General features: G+C 39.4%; 1 protein-coding gene and 1 long non-coding RNA gene across 4 annotated transcripts in view; one reads left to right on the top strand and one right to left on the bottom strand.

Annotated features, from left to right (window-relative positions):
* LOC139963693 (NLR family CARD domain-containing protein 4-like) overlaps positions 1-18218 on the bottom strand; it is an 80543-nt gene that overhangs the window by 50296 nt on the left and 12029 nt on the right. For all 3 annotated transcript variants that reach the window (XR_011791724.1, XM_071964743.1, XM_071964744.1), the window contains exons 2-5: positions 12479-12546; positions 10818-11114; positions 9293-10468; positions 6419-6735 (exon numbers count right to left, since the gene is read on the bottom strand). Coding sequence is in view for 2 of the 3 variants with exons in the window: in XM_071964743.1 (XP_071820844.1) it covers positions 6419-6735; positions 9293-10468; positions 10818-11114; positions 12479-12539 (1851 nt within the window). In the remaining variant the exon portion in view is untranslated. The remainder of the gene's footprint in view (positions 1-6418; positions 6736-9292; positions 10469-10817; positions 11115-12478; positions 12547-18218) is intronic.
* Positions 1565-18218, top strand: part of LOC139963705 (uncharacterized) — a 113801-nt gene continuing 97147 nt past the window's right edge. The window contains exons 1-2 of the long non-coding RNA XR_011791733.1: positions 1565-1579; positions 3620-3704. This is a non-coding gene — a long non-coding RNA (uncharacterized lncRNA). The remainder of the gene's footprint in view (positions 1580-3619; positions 3705-18218) is intronic.

Genomic DNA, 18218 nt, shown 5'->3' on the forward strand with positions numbered 1-18218 from the left:
TTAATGGTTAGTGTAGAACAGTGATAGTAATGTTTCAGCAACCTCTGGTAGATTTTTTGGATAGCATCGTAAATCAAGCAATACTCTTTTATCTCCATTCACTCTCACTAAAATAATTTTAATCCCTAGTAAGGGTATTAAATGATCGGATTCTTGCTGGATTAATCCAGTACTTGGTATGTTTGTAATGAGCTTGCCATGACACAATAGCTGCCTAAACACCCTCTGGTACATTTTACCGTTTGCCCAACTGAAATAAAATTGCCTCCTGAGACTCAAATGAATAAAGTCTACTAGAACTCCTGACACTCCCAGAATGGTAATACTGGAAGGCAACTTGTTGGTTTGTATGAAAGTAGATTGGGTTACCTACAAATATGTCTTCTGTTGAGGTATTTATTTCTTCAGATTCAAAGCAAAACTTGAGATACCATTTTAGATATTCCTTAATGCTGTAGAAACATTGAACTCAGTCTGTATTGCTGAGCTTTGTGTTAGAGGTATTTGTAATGAACACTCCATCAAACAACAAAAAACCTTGACTAAGTTAGGTAGGTCACACAAAGGTCACACTACTATGGATATAATCTTGAACTTTAATGTAATTTGTTTGTTATGATGTTTATTTACTGTAGTGCAGTAGAGATTACTGTTTTAAGCATTTGCTTAAATATTGAAAATATGATTGAAATATAATTGGACAGTAAAATGCAAATCACCTCCACCTTTGGTATTCATCTCAAAGATGTCTATCATATCAGCTGAAGATTATGGTTGGGTTTGTATCTCCTTTACTTCTTTGATATTTTTCTCCAAACTCCTGATAAACTGTCGCACACCAGTTCTAAGATTCACAATCACATCCTGTGAGGCTAAAGAAGCATTATTCAAGTAAGGTGTACACAAAACCAGGGACACTGAGAGCCAGGCACAGTTCCATGCACAATTGTGTCACCTGGCCAACTTTTTAAGTCTTTGTTTATCCTAATATAAAATATAATATTCTTCATCACATATTTCACTTAGTTTGTATTGAAGATTCAATGCTTGTCTCAATTTTAGATTAATGTTTGTTTATATTTCAATTATGTTGGTATTTGTTGAGCTGTATATTCACTGTGGGAAGCATTATGAGACCTTGAACTCATCTTGTACAGTCCATGGGTTTGTGTTCTAGTTGCATTAGTTTCTTTACAAGGTTATTATATTTTTTAACTAAGTTGTAAATATCACATCAAGAATTCAAGATAGTATATAATATCATATTATAATAATATTATTAGAAGACATCCCTCATCTTTTACTAATTTTATTTTGAAAATTGATTTTGAAAATACAGTAGCATACCATTTGCTTATAATGTAGCTGTGTGATTTCTATGTGTATGACAATGTTACATGATAGAATTCTGCTACTTGCAGACTTAGTAATGACAATTTAAATTAATAATAACATTATATCTGATGACCAAATGAATTTTGTTTTTCTCATCATCAGGTAAACTTCAATTATTCAGTTCTGAGATCAGCCTATTTAGAGATTTGCCAGTGTCATGTGTGGATTACAGCCCTTGAAAGAAGTATGTACAGTTTATATAAGCAGGGTAATGATTGCATGGTCCACCACCTGTTTCTTACCCCACCCACCCCCTTCCCTTATGTAAGAATACTTCTAAATGTTGTGTCTTAGACTCAGGGATTCTGTAAGACCTCCTTTATTTAGCCTTTCTGTAATTGTAGCACCATCTCTACAAATTGTACCATAATTGTAGGTTTCAAGAGGAGGAAATTCTGATGTGATTTTTGTATTATAGCCAAGTACATCTCTAATCTTTCAAATCTGACCAATTTTAATGGTCATTAGACATCCATTGTTTCATGATGAAACAGTTTCATTCCTGTGTGAGCATATAATGCTAATGAAGGCTTTCTATTGTCACTGTCTCCAGGTTAAGTGGATATTATGTAATTTAAGACAATGTCCACCTATCCCATCATATTAAATAGTTGTTATGGAAAATGCTAAGTTTTGAGTATTTCACTGTGACAAGTAACAGTTTATGATTCTTACAGAAGATCATACAACACGGTATGACAAGCTCTTAGCATGTTAGGTAATCTGAAATCCTTAATGCATATTGTATTCTTTTTATAGTCTTAAAGTTATGATGTACTTCTGTTATGTGTGTTTGGGTAGAGGGATTGGGGGGAGGGTCAGGTTGACGGTCTATTGGCATAAGTGGAGATGAAGTTACTGGGACAGTTGTGAAAGCAAAGACAACAACATTTATGTATTAGAGCATCCACTGCTTCACACTGTTATACCCATGGACGTCGCTAGAGGGGGGTGTGGGGGGTCTCATCCCCCCAATCTTGGTAAAACTGACGATAGTTGGAAAATTTGAGTGCGACAGTCGGAGTTTCCGACTGTCGCACTCTTATTTACCTAGGCCCATTCATATATTCTTGTGATTGTGAATGACCTAAAAATTTCGGTTAAAATTGACCTTTAATCAGTCATATTCACCATGTTTTCCTTGCCACTTTGATAAATTGTATGTCGCGTTCCTTAGACTCCACCGTACAAAACTTTGTATGATTTTTGAATACTCTAAAAACAAATGCTTAATAGAAATACTGTACAACGTTCGCCAGCTTCAATTCGGTTTATATATGAACTAATTTTGCTATTGGGCGGGTTGACCCTGTTCGCTAGCTTCAAGTTAGTTCAGGATGTATATTGTCTCTATGGAATACAATAAAACACTCAATGCTAATCTACGGAAGCTTAAAAGTGCCATCTTAAGGAAAACTTTGTCCCATTAAGTTGACATTTTTCAGTAAATTGTTTAGATAACAAGATAAAATCTTATCAAAATCAGAAAAATATTGGATTGCTCAGTTGCTTTAACTGAGCAATTGAACAATTTTGATCAGTTGCTTTAACTGAGCAATTGAACAATTTTTCTGCAAAATGTTTAATTGACAACTTATCATATCTCGTCAATTGGACTTTTTTCTGCAAAATCTTTAATGGACAACTTATCATATTTCATCAATTGGACATTTTGCTGCAAAATGTTCAATTGTTCACTTCATTCCAACTGATCAATTGAAAAAGTTTCTGCAAAATGTTTAATTGACAACTTATCGAATCTCATCAACTCAACATTTTTCTGCAAAATGTTCAATTGTTCATTTCATCCCAAATGCTCAGTTGAATGAAGTGAACAATTAATAAAAATTCATGTGAGTGACAAATAGCTCCCCCCCCCCCCCCCACCAAAGCAAGAAATATTAAGCGCGCTAGGAAAAAGCACTGTATTTTTGGACAATCCACTATGTCGTCGAATAAAATTTACTCAGAGTGATTAATAAATTTGTGAAGTGAGGGCCAGTGGTACAAATGTATCGGAAAAAAGCTGAAAAGTGCAGTCGCGAAAGATGGGGTGTCTGACTGACTGACACTGACCGTATCGTTGACGTTGTAGCGGGGGGGGGGGGGGGGTACAAGGCAGCAATAACAAGAAATTTTATTGTTTGCATTAAAACATCTAGTTCAGATATTCTCAACATTGAATTAGTGATTCTTATTGCTTTTGTCCTTATCTCCTCAATAGGTAAATGTGGATTAATCAGTCTTGAGACGATCCTTGGTGTCACATGATGTGGATCTTGCACAGAATGGTTTACAATATGCTGATGGTAATGGTAAGTGTATAATTAGTGTATAGCAGGACTGGTAAGCTGGGTTGTAGTTATAATTAGGTTTGAGTCTGGGTAGAAATGATTTTGTTACTGCCTAATCCTGGTGGAGCAGAGACTTGCTTGGTCAACAAACTCCCTAAGGGCCTAAGGGAAGATTAAGGTCTCAATCTAACATACATACACCATATATTAGGCATGGTATGCCATACATTGTATGGCATACCAATTGTAAATGTGCACAAATTGGTATATTTACTAAACTGGGTCCGTTTTTTGTATGAATCATAAATTAAAGAACAAATATTCAGATGACTTAATCCCTTCTAATTTGTCAGGGTGTCATAGTGTTGTGTGGCAGGTAAGGGTAGTACTCTGTCTTTACAGTGCGGCCACACTCCTCAGTATTGTCAACCTCACTTCCACAAATAATAGGCAGTAAAATGTATGACAGGCTCTTAAACAATCAATTTAGTTCATAAGTGCATGTCCCCATTGGTGTATCTCATTTACAAACTAAGGAATGAACTGGCACAAGTATATAGTTAGACTTGACCAAACCTATAGTACATAGTAGGGCTTCCATTGGCCCAGTAGTTACCTTAGATATACCTTCAAACTTGAGTTATCATCAACGTTAATATCCCAACAATAAAGTAAGCTATTTGAATAGGGTTATTTTTCTTGAAGCAAGCCTGTAAACTCCTCCCAGTAGTAGCAGTACCTACTTGAGATTTTTTCCTTTTGATGAAAACCAAGATTTGCCAAGGCTTAGAAATTTATAAATAATATAATATGTGACATACTTCTCCATCATTCTGTTTCAATTGAGACATGTATTAAGTGAGTTTGTTACTATACATAATGTAAGAGTGAATAACACCCTGTACAACTGCATCAGCAAGTGAGTCAGTGATTTTGTTAACTATGATCCGACTGTCTGGAGCCTGTGTGCTTCCAATTGCTATATGTTACATATGTCACAACTAAGTGTTTTGTATGATAAAATGTAAAATAACTAGCAACAACCATTTCTTCATTTCCGTCCTAACTTTCCCTGACCTCCCAATTCTGTGCATCCAAAAATTGATGTCAAATTTTAATGTGAAGATAACCTGATATTTAATGTCATTTGATCTATGTACACAGGAATCACAAGTAAATGGGACTGTTGTTTTCTTCAGAAACTTTTTGAAGGCAACATGAAGTTCATAATAGTGTTGTAGTAACTAATTGTGTTGAATACCTCAGAATCAAAACATACCCCAAGTGGCTCCATGATAAAAGCAAAATTGCTTTGAATAATGTTAAAGTCCTGTGCTGTTAGCTATGTCAGTCCAATAAACCCTAAGATGAAAACAGCAGTAGTAAACAATTAAAATAAATATGTTGCTCTGAGAATATAACTGCATAAATATTCATAGATCCTCATTATTTAAGTACTAAGTAAGGAAAGACATTGATAGCATGATGTCAAGAAATATTTCAATGATCCTAACTGAACACTATAGCTTCAAGTACATGCCACAATGGATACTTTGTGTAAGTTACTTTTCTTTACAGATATAAAAGTTATCACAGACCTTTTGAATTTTCACCTTGATAAATCTAGTTAAAGGGAAAGTTGAATTATTTTGTAGTCTCTCTCTTTGACCTCCAGCTTGTACAGTTTTCAACATTGCTTTGCAACGGTTTTCTGTTCATGTCCTTCAAGGAATTAAAAAGAAATTCAAACGGGCCAGCATCACTGATCTCACTCACGGATCAGAGTCTGGGTGAGTGTCTCTACAAACTAAATTTTCGACATTCAGTACTAAGTATTTATATTTTAATGTATTTAGGTTGCACAAATTCATGCATATTAGACCACTAGACCCAAACAAGAATACACTGGAATGCAAAGTTACTACCCTGATCAGAAAGTGATATTCATATTCATGTATGTTCCTATTTGGAAGGAATATAATAGTTTTATAAACTGCATGTTGTAAACTTTCCAAATATTGACCACAACATTGTGTCAAGATATTTATATCATTGGTAAATTATTTTGCTTTTCCACAATTTTGTTAGATGGATGAGGCCTGAGCACGAACATATTCTTTACGTCCCCAATGCAACAAATGTGCTACACATGTGTAATTATCGTGTTAATTCCTTTTCAATTAAAGCTGAGGAGTCAACCCACAACAGCATACAATAACCAACACAATAGTAAATATTCCAGAGGATAATTTGAAGAACCTGCCTTCATGTTTTCCAAGGTAAGCTGTGAACCATTTACTTTTTTAATGATCAATAAATCTCTTATTTTTATCAAATTAATGAGACAATGGTCATCTTTCCACACACAAAAATAATAGGTGTTGTGCACATTCATGCTGATAGGATATAGTTGTTTTATGTTGTGCTATATTTATGACTAAGGGAGTGAGATGAGAGAAAAATACTCAGAATTTCACTGACATTCATAAAGGAACTTTAATGAGTTTGTTTTGGTATATATCTATCCACAATGAGAAGGAAACATTAAAATCCAAATGTATAATATCAAAATTAGCTGGCCTGTTAACAGCAATAATCTATTGTAATAGAACCATGTGGGTAGCAAAGATGAGTCACAAATATGGAATAAATTTAAACCAAGATGGATTTAAATTTTTCAACTTAAGAACTGGTTCTGGTGTGTTGAGAGTATCAATAGTACACATTACCTGCTTAGCTGAAGCAACTTCAAGGACTTGTATGGTAGACCCCTGTAACAATTTGGCATGAAATGAGAAAATGTTTATTGTTATTGACACCAAGTCCTTAACTGACTGCATGAATTGGTCTGACTTTTCTTCTTGTTCAAGCATGCAAAGAATAGCAAACTGACGTCCCTCTTCGGTTTCCTGCAGGTGTTTGATGATGATGTCTGCTGCTGACTTGTTGAGTCCACATGCAAAGCGATAGACATACTGGTGGTCAAGCGGGTTGATGCTGTTCAAGGTTTCTTTCACATTGATTGATGATGCTACTGAAGACGCTCCTGCAAATCCAAGCACACAGATTAAATGGGTTTTAATGTGTTCAGTTTACGGTAGGCATGAGATCAAGGTGTTGACACATTGTAATAGTGTTACTGTTCCATTGTCTTATTTGTAGCATCGAATCTTCCTATAATTTAATTAGTAACCATTGTATATAGTGTGATTTGTCAAACTATCATTCACATGGTGTATTTCAATGATATTTTGTTTTATGGTGTTGTGACATCATTAATATCACTGTAATTATAAACAGGAATCAGGTCTAAGCACAGGCCCAATGACATTGAATACTAACACTGAAACCTGTCTTCATTGTATGCTGTGTTACTACATTGTAAGTTCTGAGAGGCCAGTACGACAGTAAATAGTAACACTGAGTCCACCTTCATCACATGCTTCATTTAAGTATGTTAGGACAGCATCATCATTATTACCCAATATAATGTAGGTCGGTCTGACTGGTTTACCACAATGGTGGCATTGCTTATGCAACTTGTCCAAATTGTCGCCCTGTGAGGGCTTCATTAATCTTTACCAAAAGTAGGGTCAATTAGGGTCAAAGGTTATATGAGGTTATTAGCAATCAACTGGAAGAATGAGTCAAATCTGCATCTCAGCTAGATACCTGCTCACATTTTCAGTAAGCTTGGTCTTAACAATTCAGTTTGTAAAGGGGCACATTAAACAACACAGAAAAAAAGTCAACATCATTTGTGTAGATATTACAGTGAAAACATTAAATTGGATGCAGAACTGTAAATGAGTATTTCTCTCAACCGGTCAAATTGTAACATCCTTTTACAGACCTCCTCATATTGTTTTGTTTTAAGAAGGTCAACTGTTATAACAGGCTATGATGATATCGTCAGTCAATAAGGAAATGTCTGAGTTGTTTTACATAATTGATATACATCGCTACGTTCTAGTTGGTGAACTTCATTGGTCTTTTCATGTCAGTGAAACAGAGAGTAAGCTGTAAGAATGCTGTCTATGAAAGAATATAATCACCAGGTATTAGAATATACAGCTTATTGCATGTAATCAAAACCTCAATGGGTTTTTTGCATTCCTGGTTAAGAAGTAGTTTTTGGTTTCGATGATAATCGTAGCATATGCATTCATGATGACGTATAATGTGTGTGTGTGTGTGTGTGAGTTCGCTTGTGACGCCCAGCTTGTAAACACGATATCTCAAGAAGGGAAGTTCAGACCAATGTCATATTTGATGTGTAGAAGTTCCACATTAATTACAAATAGCCTATTGTTTTTGGTGGGGGTAATCAGGGGCCAACTTGTGAAAACTTTTAAAAACGATATCTCAAGATGGGAAGCATGGGCAGACCTCATAGTTGGTGTGTAGGAGTACCACATTGTGTATAAAAAGCCTATCGTTTTTGGTGGATGGCAAAGATCAGTTGAGGTCACCAGGGGTCAGGTTGTGAAAACTTTGTAAACATGTACATCCTCACTGTACATTACGTCAGATTCATGAAGAAAACTGCTCATTTTACATCATCGAAACCACAATGCATTTTTGGATTCTGCTTCTTGTTTAAAACAGTACACTGAATATTTATGAGGTGCCATTGGCATCTAGCTTCATATTGATAAAGATACTTATATTTCGATATATCATGATTCACTCTTACAATGCCACCACATTACAGATTCCTTTAAATGTTATTTATTAGTTTGTGTTCTTGTCTCTATCCTTGCAAACTAAAGTTGCCTAGGATGAAGAAAGTCACGGTGTTTGTTTACGTTCTAACATTTGGTGTATTGTTATTGTAGTAGTCGACCAGGACATCTATGAAATCTTTGTGAGATGAGATATCAAAAGCTTCACTTTTAATAATTTTGGATTAGGATGACTTAACAAATAATCGAACACTAAAAGGTACACGGAATCATGATTGTCGATGCTACTACTCATATTAAGGTACAAATATGATTTAAAGGCTAATACTATATGGCTATTTTGATAAATGATTGAATCATGATGAATAAAAACAAAGATATTTTCAGCAGCGTTGCCATGATGATATCATTCATTTTACTGTTGCCATATGCAAAATATTACCAACTCTAATAATTCATATCTTTGTGATACAAAATGTGATGAGGATCTGGTTTATATATTTACTTGGATAGTTTTGATCTTTACCTCAGCAAGTTTGCGAAGCAATCAACTTTAACCACCGGAAAGGCAATTTAAAAATATGTGGAGATGAGTTTATTTAACTGACGAGCACAAGTAGCAAAAATCTAGTTAATAGGCTGAATAACAGTTTTTTTTAATAAATAGAAAAGTCAAAGTATTCAATATGGTTATACATTCACAGCCATATAAGAACTCATGTCCATCCTAGATTACCCAGATGTGTACAATTTATTTTTGTTTGAAAATTCAGTGTAGTCTGCTTTATCTCACATTGCCTTGGTCATCTTGAAGGTATAAAAAATAATACTTTCCTCTCTCAAGTTTACTAATTATCTTACACATCAGAGATGACGAACTATGGTTATGCATTAATATTATCGGTACTGAAGACTTACCTTCACTAAGAATCCAAACCAGATGATGAGAGGCATAAAACTCACAGATGATTTTGTGCCATATTCGTGCAACCGTCTTATATCGACACAGGGAAATGTCAAAAACCACTTCCTGTGCCAACATCCCGAGCTTTATATAGTTATCATAGAACTCTTGTCCAAGTTCTGAAACTAAATAGGTGTTCTCCCATGCCAACTGCTGGTTCTTCTGTGTGAGGCCGTCGAAAGCAATACGATACAGTTTAGCTAGTTCCGTTTCAAAAGCAGGCACCCCAGTGCTAGCATCCTTCTTGATTTTCATATGGTTATGAACGCATGCGATCACATATGTGAAAAATCTTGTTACTGTGCTAAATATCTCGATTTCTGGCCACTTGTGTGCTATGTGAGCAACCATAGTGGAGAAGAGAGGGACCTGATAGAGATCTCTTAAGAATGGGTTCCTCTGGAGCTGAATTTCGATCCGATCTGCCAACTGGACATCATCAGCCAATGCCTTCAGGACATAGTTTCGACGTTCAGCCACCCCAAACCCTGTTAATCTGATTCGTTTTGTTTCGGGGTGTAAGTTAGGCGGGAGGTTCAATGTCCTGGTAAGTATGATGACAAGAATATCTTGAAACATTTTCATCTCAATGATGGAGAAGATATCTGTTTTGGTTTTCTTGTCAGGATACTCGTCATAACTGTCAAATAACATGACAACAGACTTTCTGTAGGCTTTGAGGATTTCCTTAATGCAAGCTTCGTCCATGTCCTCATCTTCGGGCACTATGGAATTCTTTATGGCAGTGTATATAGACTTTACACCTTCCAGTTGCCTCAACTGGAGAAATATAAGTATTTCCACATCTTTGAGCGGAGATTCAGGGTTGTTAGTACACCAATCATAGACAAACTGTGATGCAAGTGTTGATTTCCCGTACCCAGGGTCAGCCTCAATGATCTTTCTATTTGACTTAGTTTTGGGGCTGCTCAGAATATCGTTGTAAGATTCTAACGGTTCTAGAACATCGGGCTTCTGCATAGAATCACCCTCCTGAGCCAAGTAGTAAATACCTCCCTCAACAAATATACTGTTAACACTATACTTGCCAATGGAAGGAAATGGCTTTGCTGTTTCGTAGTACGTTCGATAGGCTGTTTTTGAATACTTGATGAAATCTCTTTTCTTTTCTGAGAACATAAAAACACAAAGCTTTTTGAACACTTTAAAATTTACATTTAAACACTGTCCTCTATTTTAGAGGCACATGGCAATTACTTTTATTTAAATCTGTATAAAAAAGTAGAGTTCGTCTCTAAATCCGTGTCAACTCTCTATTGTCTAAATGGTGTAGGTCAGTGTTCCTGGAACAGATGGGATGGATTTTAACTAGCACCTCTATGCAGATATTAAATACAAACAACACGAATTGATGCTTTGATTGGAACAGATGATTAGGCCTATATTACCTTTACCCCGCTTCGTGCTTTGCGAATTCGTAGAGGGGTGAACATGAAAATAATATTTAGAACAGATTACCTTCAAGATCAAGATCCTGGTCTCTATTTGCTCGGTAAGTCTTTGCTTGGAAAGAACTTTGTATTCTCCCAGCGACACCAGCCAGCTTCAATTTGCGTAACATCTTTAAAAGATCTCTTATATCAGTAGGAGTTATAATTCCTCGCTCATCCAAAAGATTCACCATTTCTAATCCAGGTGTCTGGGATCCCTTGATCATATCAATCTCTCCAGGGTTTAATCCAAGCAAAGTTGATAATTGTTTAATCGTGGTAACATTCAGATGTCCAGCTAGGTCGACTTTAAAAAGACCGAAACCTGCAACATAGAAACAAATGAAGGCGATGCAAAGAGTTCCTAAATACATCTGTCTGGTCTGCATGTTAACGTGCATGATAAGCCTCCACAGTTAGTCAATAGTTGTACATCGTTCGTTTCCTTTTTACTAATATTGTACCACAGATGTTCCTAACTACAATGCTGTCAGGGCAATTGGGTTTGTGTACCGTCTTAATGTATACAACATAAATCAAAGACATTTGCATCCTATGAAGTTAGTTACCTATATCGGTAGCAGTTATAGTATCAGTCTGTGATAATAAGCTGGTTTATGTATCTGTAAAATCTCGATAAGTTTTCACCAGGAGGTACAAATTATTAACTAATGCTCACAAGACATTTTGACTCAAATTGAAGTAATCCAGGTGTCTCTAATCTATCGTTCTATCGTTCTCCCAGATTTTAATGCAAGCAAATTTGATAATTGTTGAATCACGAGAACAGACTGATGTTTAACAGGGTTGACTTTGAAATGATCGAAACCTGCGACTTAGAAAAAAAAGTAAGTTTTAATACAAAATGTTATAATTTCCTAATCCTAAATCGTTACATCTGCAATATGCTGCTAAGTGTGTTTTGCAGAGCATATGGTCAGTGCAAGAGATATAATCGTCACTAATTTTATCACACAGAGAACCTCCTCAACCCTAGTCAAATATGTATTCCTCTGCTTCTACTCACTAAACATATCCTTGTTAGTCGTATGTCAATTAAGGCCGCATTAAGTTTTCTAACTCGGAGTATCAAGTTACAGTATCTCAAATATATGTATAATGTAACCACTCGTTGGCAAAAATACTCAAACATTCACGGGGCTAATATGTGCCCTATCGTTCAGAATAATACGCTCGCATTCTTTGCAAATCTTAGCAGAGCTATTGGCGGCTATGGTGTAACGAAATGTCAGGTCTAAACGGTTGTAGGAAGGTTATTTGTCAATTGATTCATGGAGTAACCTTTAAAACAAATTCTCGAGTACACATGTACAGATTGTACCAGAGAATGAGTAAAAGTACTGAATCGAGTATTTCAAGTCTGATATGGCTACTGTATTGTAAAGTACATTAATTGTACGTTGCGAGAGATATATTTACAATGCAGTGCGCTGAACATACACGCTTTTCAACTGCGTATACCTGAACAAAGGAATGTATACGCAGTCACTGCCTTTCTTGCTGCACACTAGTTAAAGGTTTTAAAACGTATGTCTGCCAAAGCCCCCCCCCCCCATCCCTCACCAAAAAAGTGTAACTCTTGTCTTGTACAGAGGTTTTCTGACACAAGGACAGATAAAGCAATAAATATAAAAAATAAATATTATTTGTTCACTGAAAGTATCTTACCTTCTGCAGGGTTTGTCCCTGTATCCCTTCCGGTGCTTTGAGAGGGGCCCGCCTGTGCCATTATTGACCTGTAGAACAAAACTGAAATGTTTAGTTTCTGACGTCACGGTACATTTACAACTAAAAATGTTAGAAACGTCTGCTTGTTATATTCACTCTATCAAAACTACCAGATTGTCTTTAAAAACCACACTCGACTCAGCAATTCGTCATCAGAATTATTCCTAGATTATTGTGTTTCTGTGTTGTGTTTTTGTATAAAAGTACCGCAAACTTATCGTTTGACTTGCTATAACCTGTAACTTTTATTCCAAGTAAAATGAAAGTACAGATACACACTGGGATGCGAGGACGCTATAGGGTACTAACAAGAACAAGGCTCAGACTTTTAGTCATCGTAGTTATCGTTTAGATGTACTAACAAGAGCAAAGCTCAAAATTTTAGTCACCGTAGTTATTACCGTTATAGTGTAGTAACAAGAACAAGGCTCAAAATTGCAGTAGTTATTATTGACGGTAAAAGGTTTGAATTAAAAAATATCAATATTCCTAATCACATTAACTGGACAAAAACTGAAAAACGTGTGCTATGAACTGAATGCATATAGGCTACAATGGTTCTAAATGGTTCTGCGTGAGAACGTTCCGTGGAATTTCCAATATTAGCAGACATTGAGTAGCCTAAGTTGAATAAGACGGTAGATCTGGTAGCATAATACTAATTGTCATTAAGAAGCATTAGAATAATTGTTTTTTATTATGTTTAATACTCTAGCTCTGCGTACACACTTTCGTACACGACATCCCCTGGCGCCTCTTATGTGATATGGGTAACTTTAAATGTCGTGCTTCTCTTAATTAGATACACATAATTCCTATGTATATATATATATATATATATATATATATATATATATATATACATACATTTATATACATGTGTTTGAAATATTGGCCCTCAGTGTACAAAAGTTACACCACTGATTGTGAAAATGAAGTTGAAGTTCCAAAAAATTTGACCCCTTTAACATGTGATGTTAGTAAAAATTTCAAGTTATATGGTGTTTGAAATTTTGGCCCTCAGAGTACAAAAGTTACACCACTCATTGTGAAAATGACCATATATATATGACCATATATATATATATGACCATATGTATATATGGTTATATGAAAATGACCATATATATATATATATGAAAATGAAAATTATATGAAAATGAAAAATTTATATGAAAATGACCATATATATATATATATATACACACATATATATATATATACACACATATATATATATATACACACATATATATATATATACACACATATATATATATATACATACATATTGACAGATCTTTGAAGAGGCTAAACTCTGTAATTTTATGTTTTTTTCAAAACGGATGATTTTGGGTTCGGTTACTACGGAAGTTAGTAAAAGGCTAAAACCATTACGTCTGGTCTGGCCTATAATGAAGTTGCACTAGCCTACTGTATGCAGACACAGTAGACCTTACTAGGTCTTTAGACCTAATTTTAGCCTCAAATGCGGCATCAAGCAGTAAAGCACTGACTAGCAAGATCGTTCGCTCATCCACTTGAAGGGTTTGGAAGAAATTCAAATCTGGGCTAACATGTTATGGTAATGCCAGTACGGAGTGGTTTGAATACAGTATACTGTTTAGGTGCGATGATTGTACGTTGCCGTGCAGTGGTGTGCGGAGTAGAACATACTATTTAGTACAGCACATAAGACAATGGCAAAGCACAGGGGGAATGTAAACGCTGATATGACCTTTTCACGCCTGCGCAGTATATTAATCTCGCAAGCAGGCGAAACTTACTCGTTCTGAAATGTGAATGCGTCTTGTTCTTAACTAGTTGATCCTCCTCGCGGACTTAATATCAATAATCGCCCAGGTTGCATTTCTTAAATGTGAACAAGGCCTAAGAGACCATCTAGAGCAACAATCTAGAGTTAAATGAGTGTTCACTCTATAAAAGTTAGTTGTTTGTAATTGGCTGTTAAAGGCGTTGAAGACTCGCCCCAAACCGCGTGCGGCCATCTGAAAAAGTTTACTTTCTGTTGATGGCAGTGACGTTTTGTTCATGTCGCTACAAAATGCGGACAGTAATGAAACGTGATACCTTGTTAACTTAAGCTGGACCTGAGATGTCCATCGCTGTATCGTTTGTACACTGTGCTGTGGGTATTGACCGCAGCTGTATTTACTGAATGTACACTAGTGTCTAATTACCGACAGTAGCAAACTGTGTGTGTATTTTCTGGGATCGATGGTGGTGTCTAACACTTCTCTTACACCTCATCGAAACTAGGTCAAATTACCGGCATTAGACGTTTCTTTCTGCGCAAGTCTTCACACCCTTTAAGAAAAGGGAGGGGAATTCCCTATTCAAATTTAATGTATTTTTGGGAAATCTCATTTCAGACAATTTTCTGCGATAACAACAGCCCATTAAAGAAGCAATAAGATACTTTCTTTTTGCTGCAAATTTTACAGAAGCAGGTCTACATTTTGTAAAAAATATTCTAAACTTTTGTAGGATATTTACCTGGACTAAATAGTAGAGCCCTCCGTGGTAATTGTGGGAATCATGTAAATTAATGGTAAGTATCGTCGTTCGTAAATACCCAAACCAGTGAGTTTTGGTGTATTTACTTCACTCCTCTCTTACCTGTCTCGTACAACACTTACGCACAGAGTGGCACTGCTACGATGGTGGGAGGCCCAACGGGCGGGACCTGCCCGCGGGAACGCCCAACACCGTACGGCCAAACGTCGACTCCGAAGCGACCGTGTCCGTTAGGTAGGACACGACGAAAGTCGAGGGAGTTTTCCACGAGGCCGCCCGGAGGATGTCATCCACCGGGACCCCTTGGAACAGGGCCTTCGATGCCGCCTGGCCTCGAATGTCGTGGGCCCTGACCGGCTGTTCTGTCTCCGCATGGAGACGAATTGCCTGCACCAGCCATCTGCTGATTGTTTCTTTAGAGGCAGCCGAGTGAGGGCTTGTAGGTAGTATAAATAGGGCCTGTGATGATCTCAGGTGCTTTGTCCTATGTAAGTACCATTTAAGTGCCCTCACCGGGCACCACAGTTTGTCCTCCGCAGTGTCGGAGGTCAGGGACAGTTTCGGGAGGAAGATGTCCCCCGGTATGAAGGTGAGCGTCTGGTTCTTAGCAAGGAACCTGGGGTCCGGAACCAGACGCACGCCTCGGCTGTCAAAACGGATGTGTCCTTCTGCTGTGGACAATGCGTGCAGGCAACTCCTCCTCCTGGCGGAGGCAGAGGCCACCAAGAATAGTGTCTTGACGGTGAGGTCTCTGAGTAGGGATAAGCCCATTGGCTCAAAAGGTGGACGGGCTAAGTGATGTAGCACGCCGTTGATACTGATGCCGTTGATAGTGATGTAGCACGCGGTTGGCCATACCCCTGAGGAGGGCCGCTAGCCGCTGGCAGGTGCCTACCGATGACCCATCTGGGAATCCCAAGTGGATCGCTGCGATAGCCGATCTGTAATTTCGAATGGTGTTCGGTTGTTTACCCTCTTCGAAGAGGAGCATGAAAAAGTCCGCTAGTTGTGCCGGAGAGGTAGTATCCGGACGGACCTGTAAACGGGAACACCATTCAAAGAATCTTGCCAGTCGGGAATCGTAAGTGTGGACGGTGCAAGGCCGCCTGGCTGACGCTGCCATGGCGGCGGCGTCTGGAGAAAAGCCGTTCGCTCTGAACCGAGCCCGGACAACGGCCACGCAGTCAGGTTCAAGGACCGTAGATGAGGTAGGCTGACTCGGGCCCGGCCCAAGCTCACTAGGTGGGGTGAGTCTGGAAGACTGCGTGGGGTTCCTGCTAGTAGGTTTAGTAGCATTGGAAACCACGGTCGTCTCGGCCAGTAGGGCGCGATTAGTAGTAGCCGTGTCCGAGATTCAGTTTGAGTAGCACTTTCTGTATGAGGCAGAGGGGGGGGGGGAGGCGTACGCCTCCATCCTCTCCCAGCTGATCGAGAACGCGTCCGACGCCCACGCCCTGGGGTGGAAGGTCCGAGTGCAAAATACTGGGAGCTTGGCATTGGTCGCCGATGCAAACAAGTCGATGTTCGGAGTCCCGTACAGGCGGAACAGGTTCTGGCAGGTGATTTCCTGTAGGGACATTCCGTTGGGTTTTGGGCCCCCCTGGACAGGGCGTCCGCTGTTAGGTTTTCCCTCCCTGCAATGTGCGAGGCTCTTAGAGAGATGTTGTTGTCTCGGCACCAGAGCAGGAGGTCCAATGTCGCGGCACACAGTGATCGGGACTTCGTCCCCCTTGTCTGTTGACGTAGGCCACTGCCGTGGTATTGTCGCAGAAGGCTGTCACGACGTGGCCCCGAAGGTGACACTCGAAGTGGTGGAGGGCTCTGGATAGTGCCTCCAACTCGAGTACGTTGATGTGGGCCTGTCGCCAGGTTGGCTCCCATTCCTCTGAAATTGTCAGATCGTCCAGACACGCTCCCCAGCCCTGCAAGGAAGCGTCTGAGGAGATAGATATTAGAGGCTTTTGTTCTCGGAAGGGGCGTCCCTGGGCCACCACGAAAGGTGGGCCGTGTCGAACCCGTTCAGGGGTACTCGCTTGTCGAGTACGTCCCGCTCCGGGTCGTAGTGTTCTAGTAGGTGTATTTGGAGAGGTCGCATTCTGAGACGGCAGAATGGAACGACGTCCACCAGACTGGCCATGAGGCCGAGGGCTCTCATCCAAAGTCTGGCCGGGGAGGACCGCCTGTTGAGTAAGCGGCGAACTGTTTGTTGGGTGTTGGTGACCCGTTCTGAGGACGGTCTCACCCAAACAGTGTGAAAGTCTAGAATTGCACCCAGAAATTGAATGGTCTGGGTCGGGATGAGATGTGATTTTTCCCTGTTGACCACCCAACCGAGCTGTTCGAGGCGATCTGTTGTGCGATCTAGGTTGAAGAGTGCCTCTTGGTGCGACCTCCCCGTGACGAGCCAGTCGTCGAGGTAAGCATATAAGGTCACTCCGCTTCGGCGTAGGTCTGCGACCACCGCGCCCGCTATTCGCGTGAAGACTCGCGGTGAGGTCGATAGGCCGAAGGGTAGTGCCACGAATTTGTATGTTTTTCCTTTGTATGAAAACGCTAGGAAGTTTTGAGACTCGGTTTCGACGGGAATGTGGAGGTATGCGTCTTTGAGGTCGACGGATGACGCCCACATTCCCTTCGCGAGGTTCGGTACAACTATTACGAGCGTCTCCATGCGAAAATGAGTCGGCCGGACGAAGCCCTTGTTCAAAGGTTTTAAGTTGAGGATTGGTCGCCATGACCCGTCCTTTTTTGGCGTTAGAAAGAAGGACGATCGGAAGAGTGGTCCCTCCCCTTCCGTCGCCTCCACTATTGCCCTCTTCGTCATTAGCGCATGGAGCTCGCTTTCGAGGGCGATTCTTTGGCCCGGGTCGGTGGGGAATGGGTGTCCTTTCCGCCCCCCTCCTCTGGGGGAGTCCGAGAGAACTCGATGGGGTATCCCCTCGTAATCACCCCCAGGACCCACGGACCCGGGTCCATCTCTTTCCAGACGTTCCGGAATAACTGGAGTCTCCCCCTACCGCCGGGTACGCTGTAACCGTGGTAGGGTGGGCACCCCTAGGGCCTCGGGGCCCCGAACGACGATCTCGGTGGCTGATCGTCTCGACGCGGACGCGGTCTCTCGTCCCGGGAGAGTCGGCCGTAT

The sequence above is a fragment of the Apostichopus japonicus genome, chromosome 22, assembly GCF_037975245.1.
Source record: "Apostichopus japonicus isolate 1M-3 chromosome 22, ASM3797524v1, whole genome shotgun sequence".
Taxonomy (NCBI): domain Eukaryota; kingdom Metazoa; phylum Echinodermata; class Holothuroidea; order Aspidochirotida; family Stichopodidae; genus Apostichopus; species Apostichopus japonicus.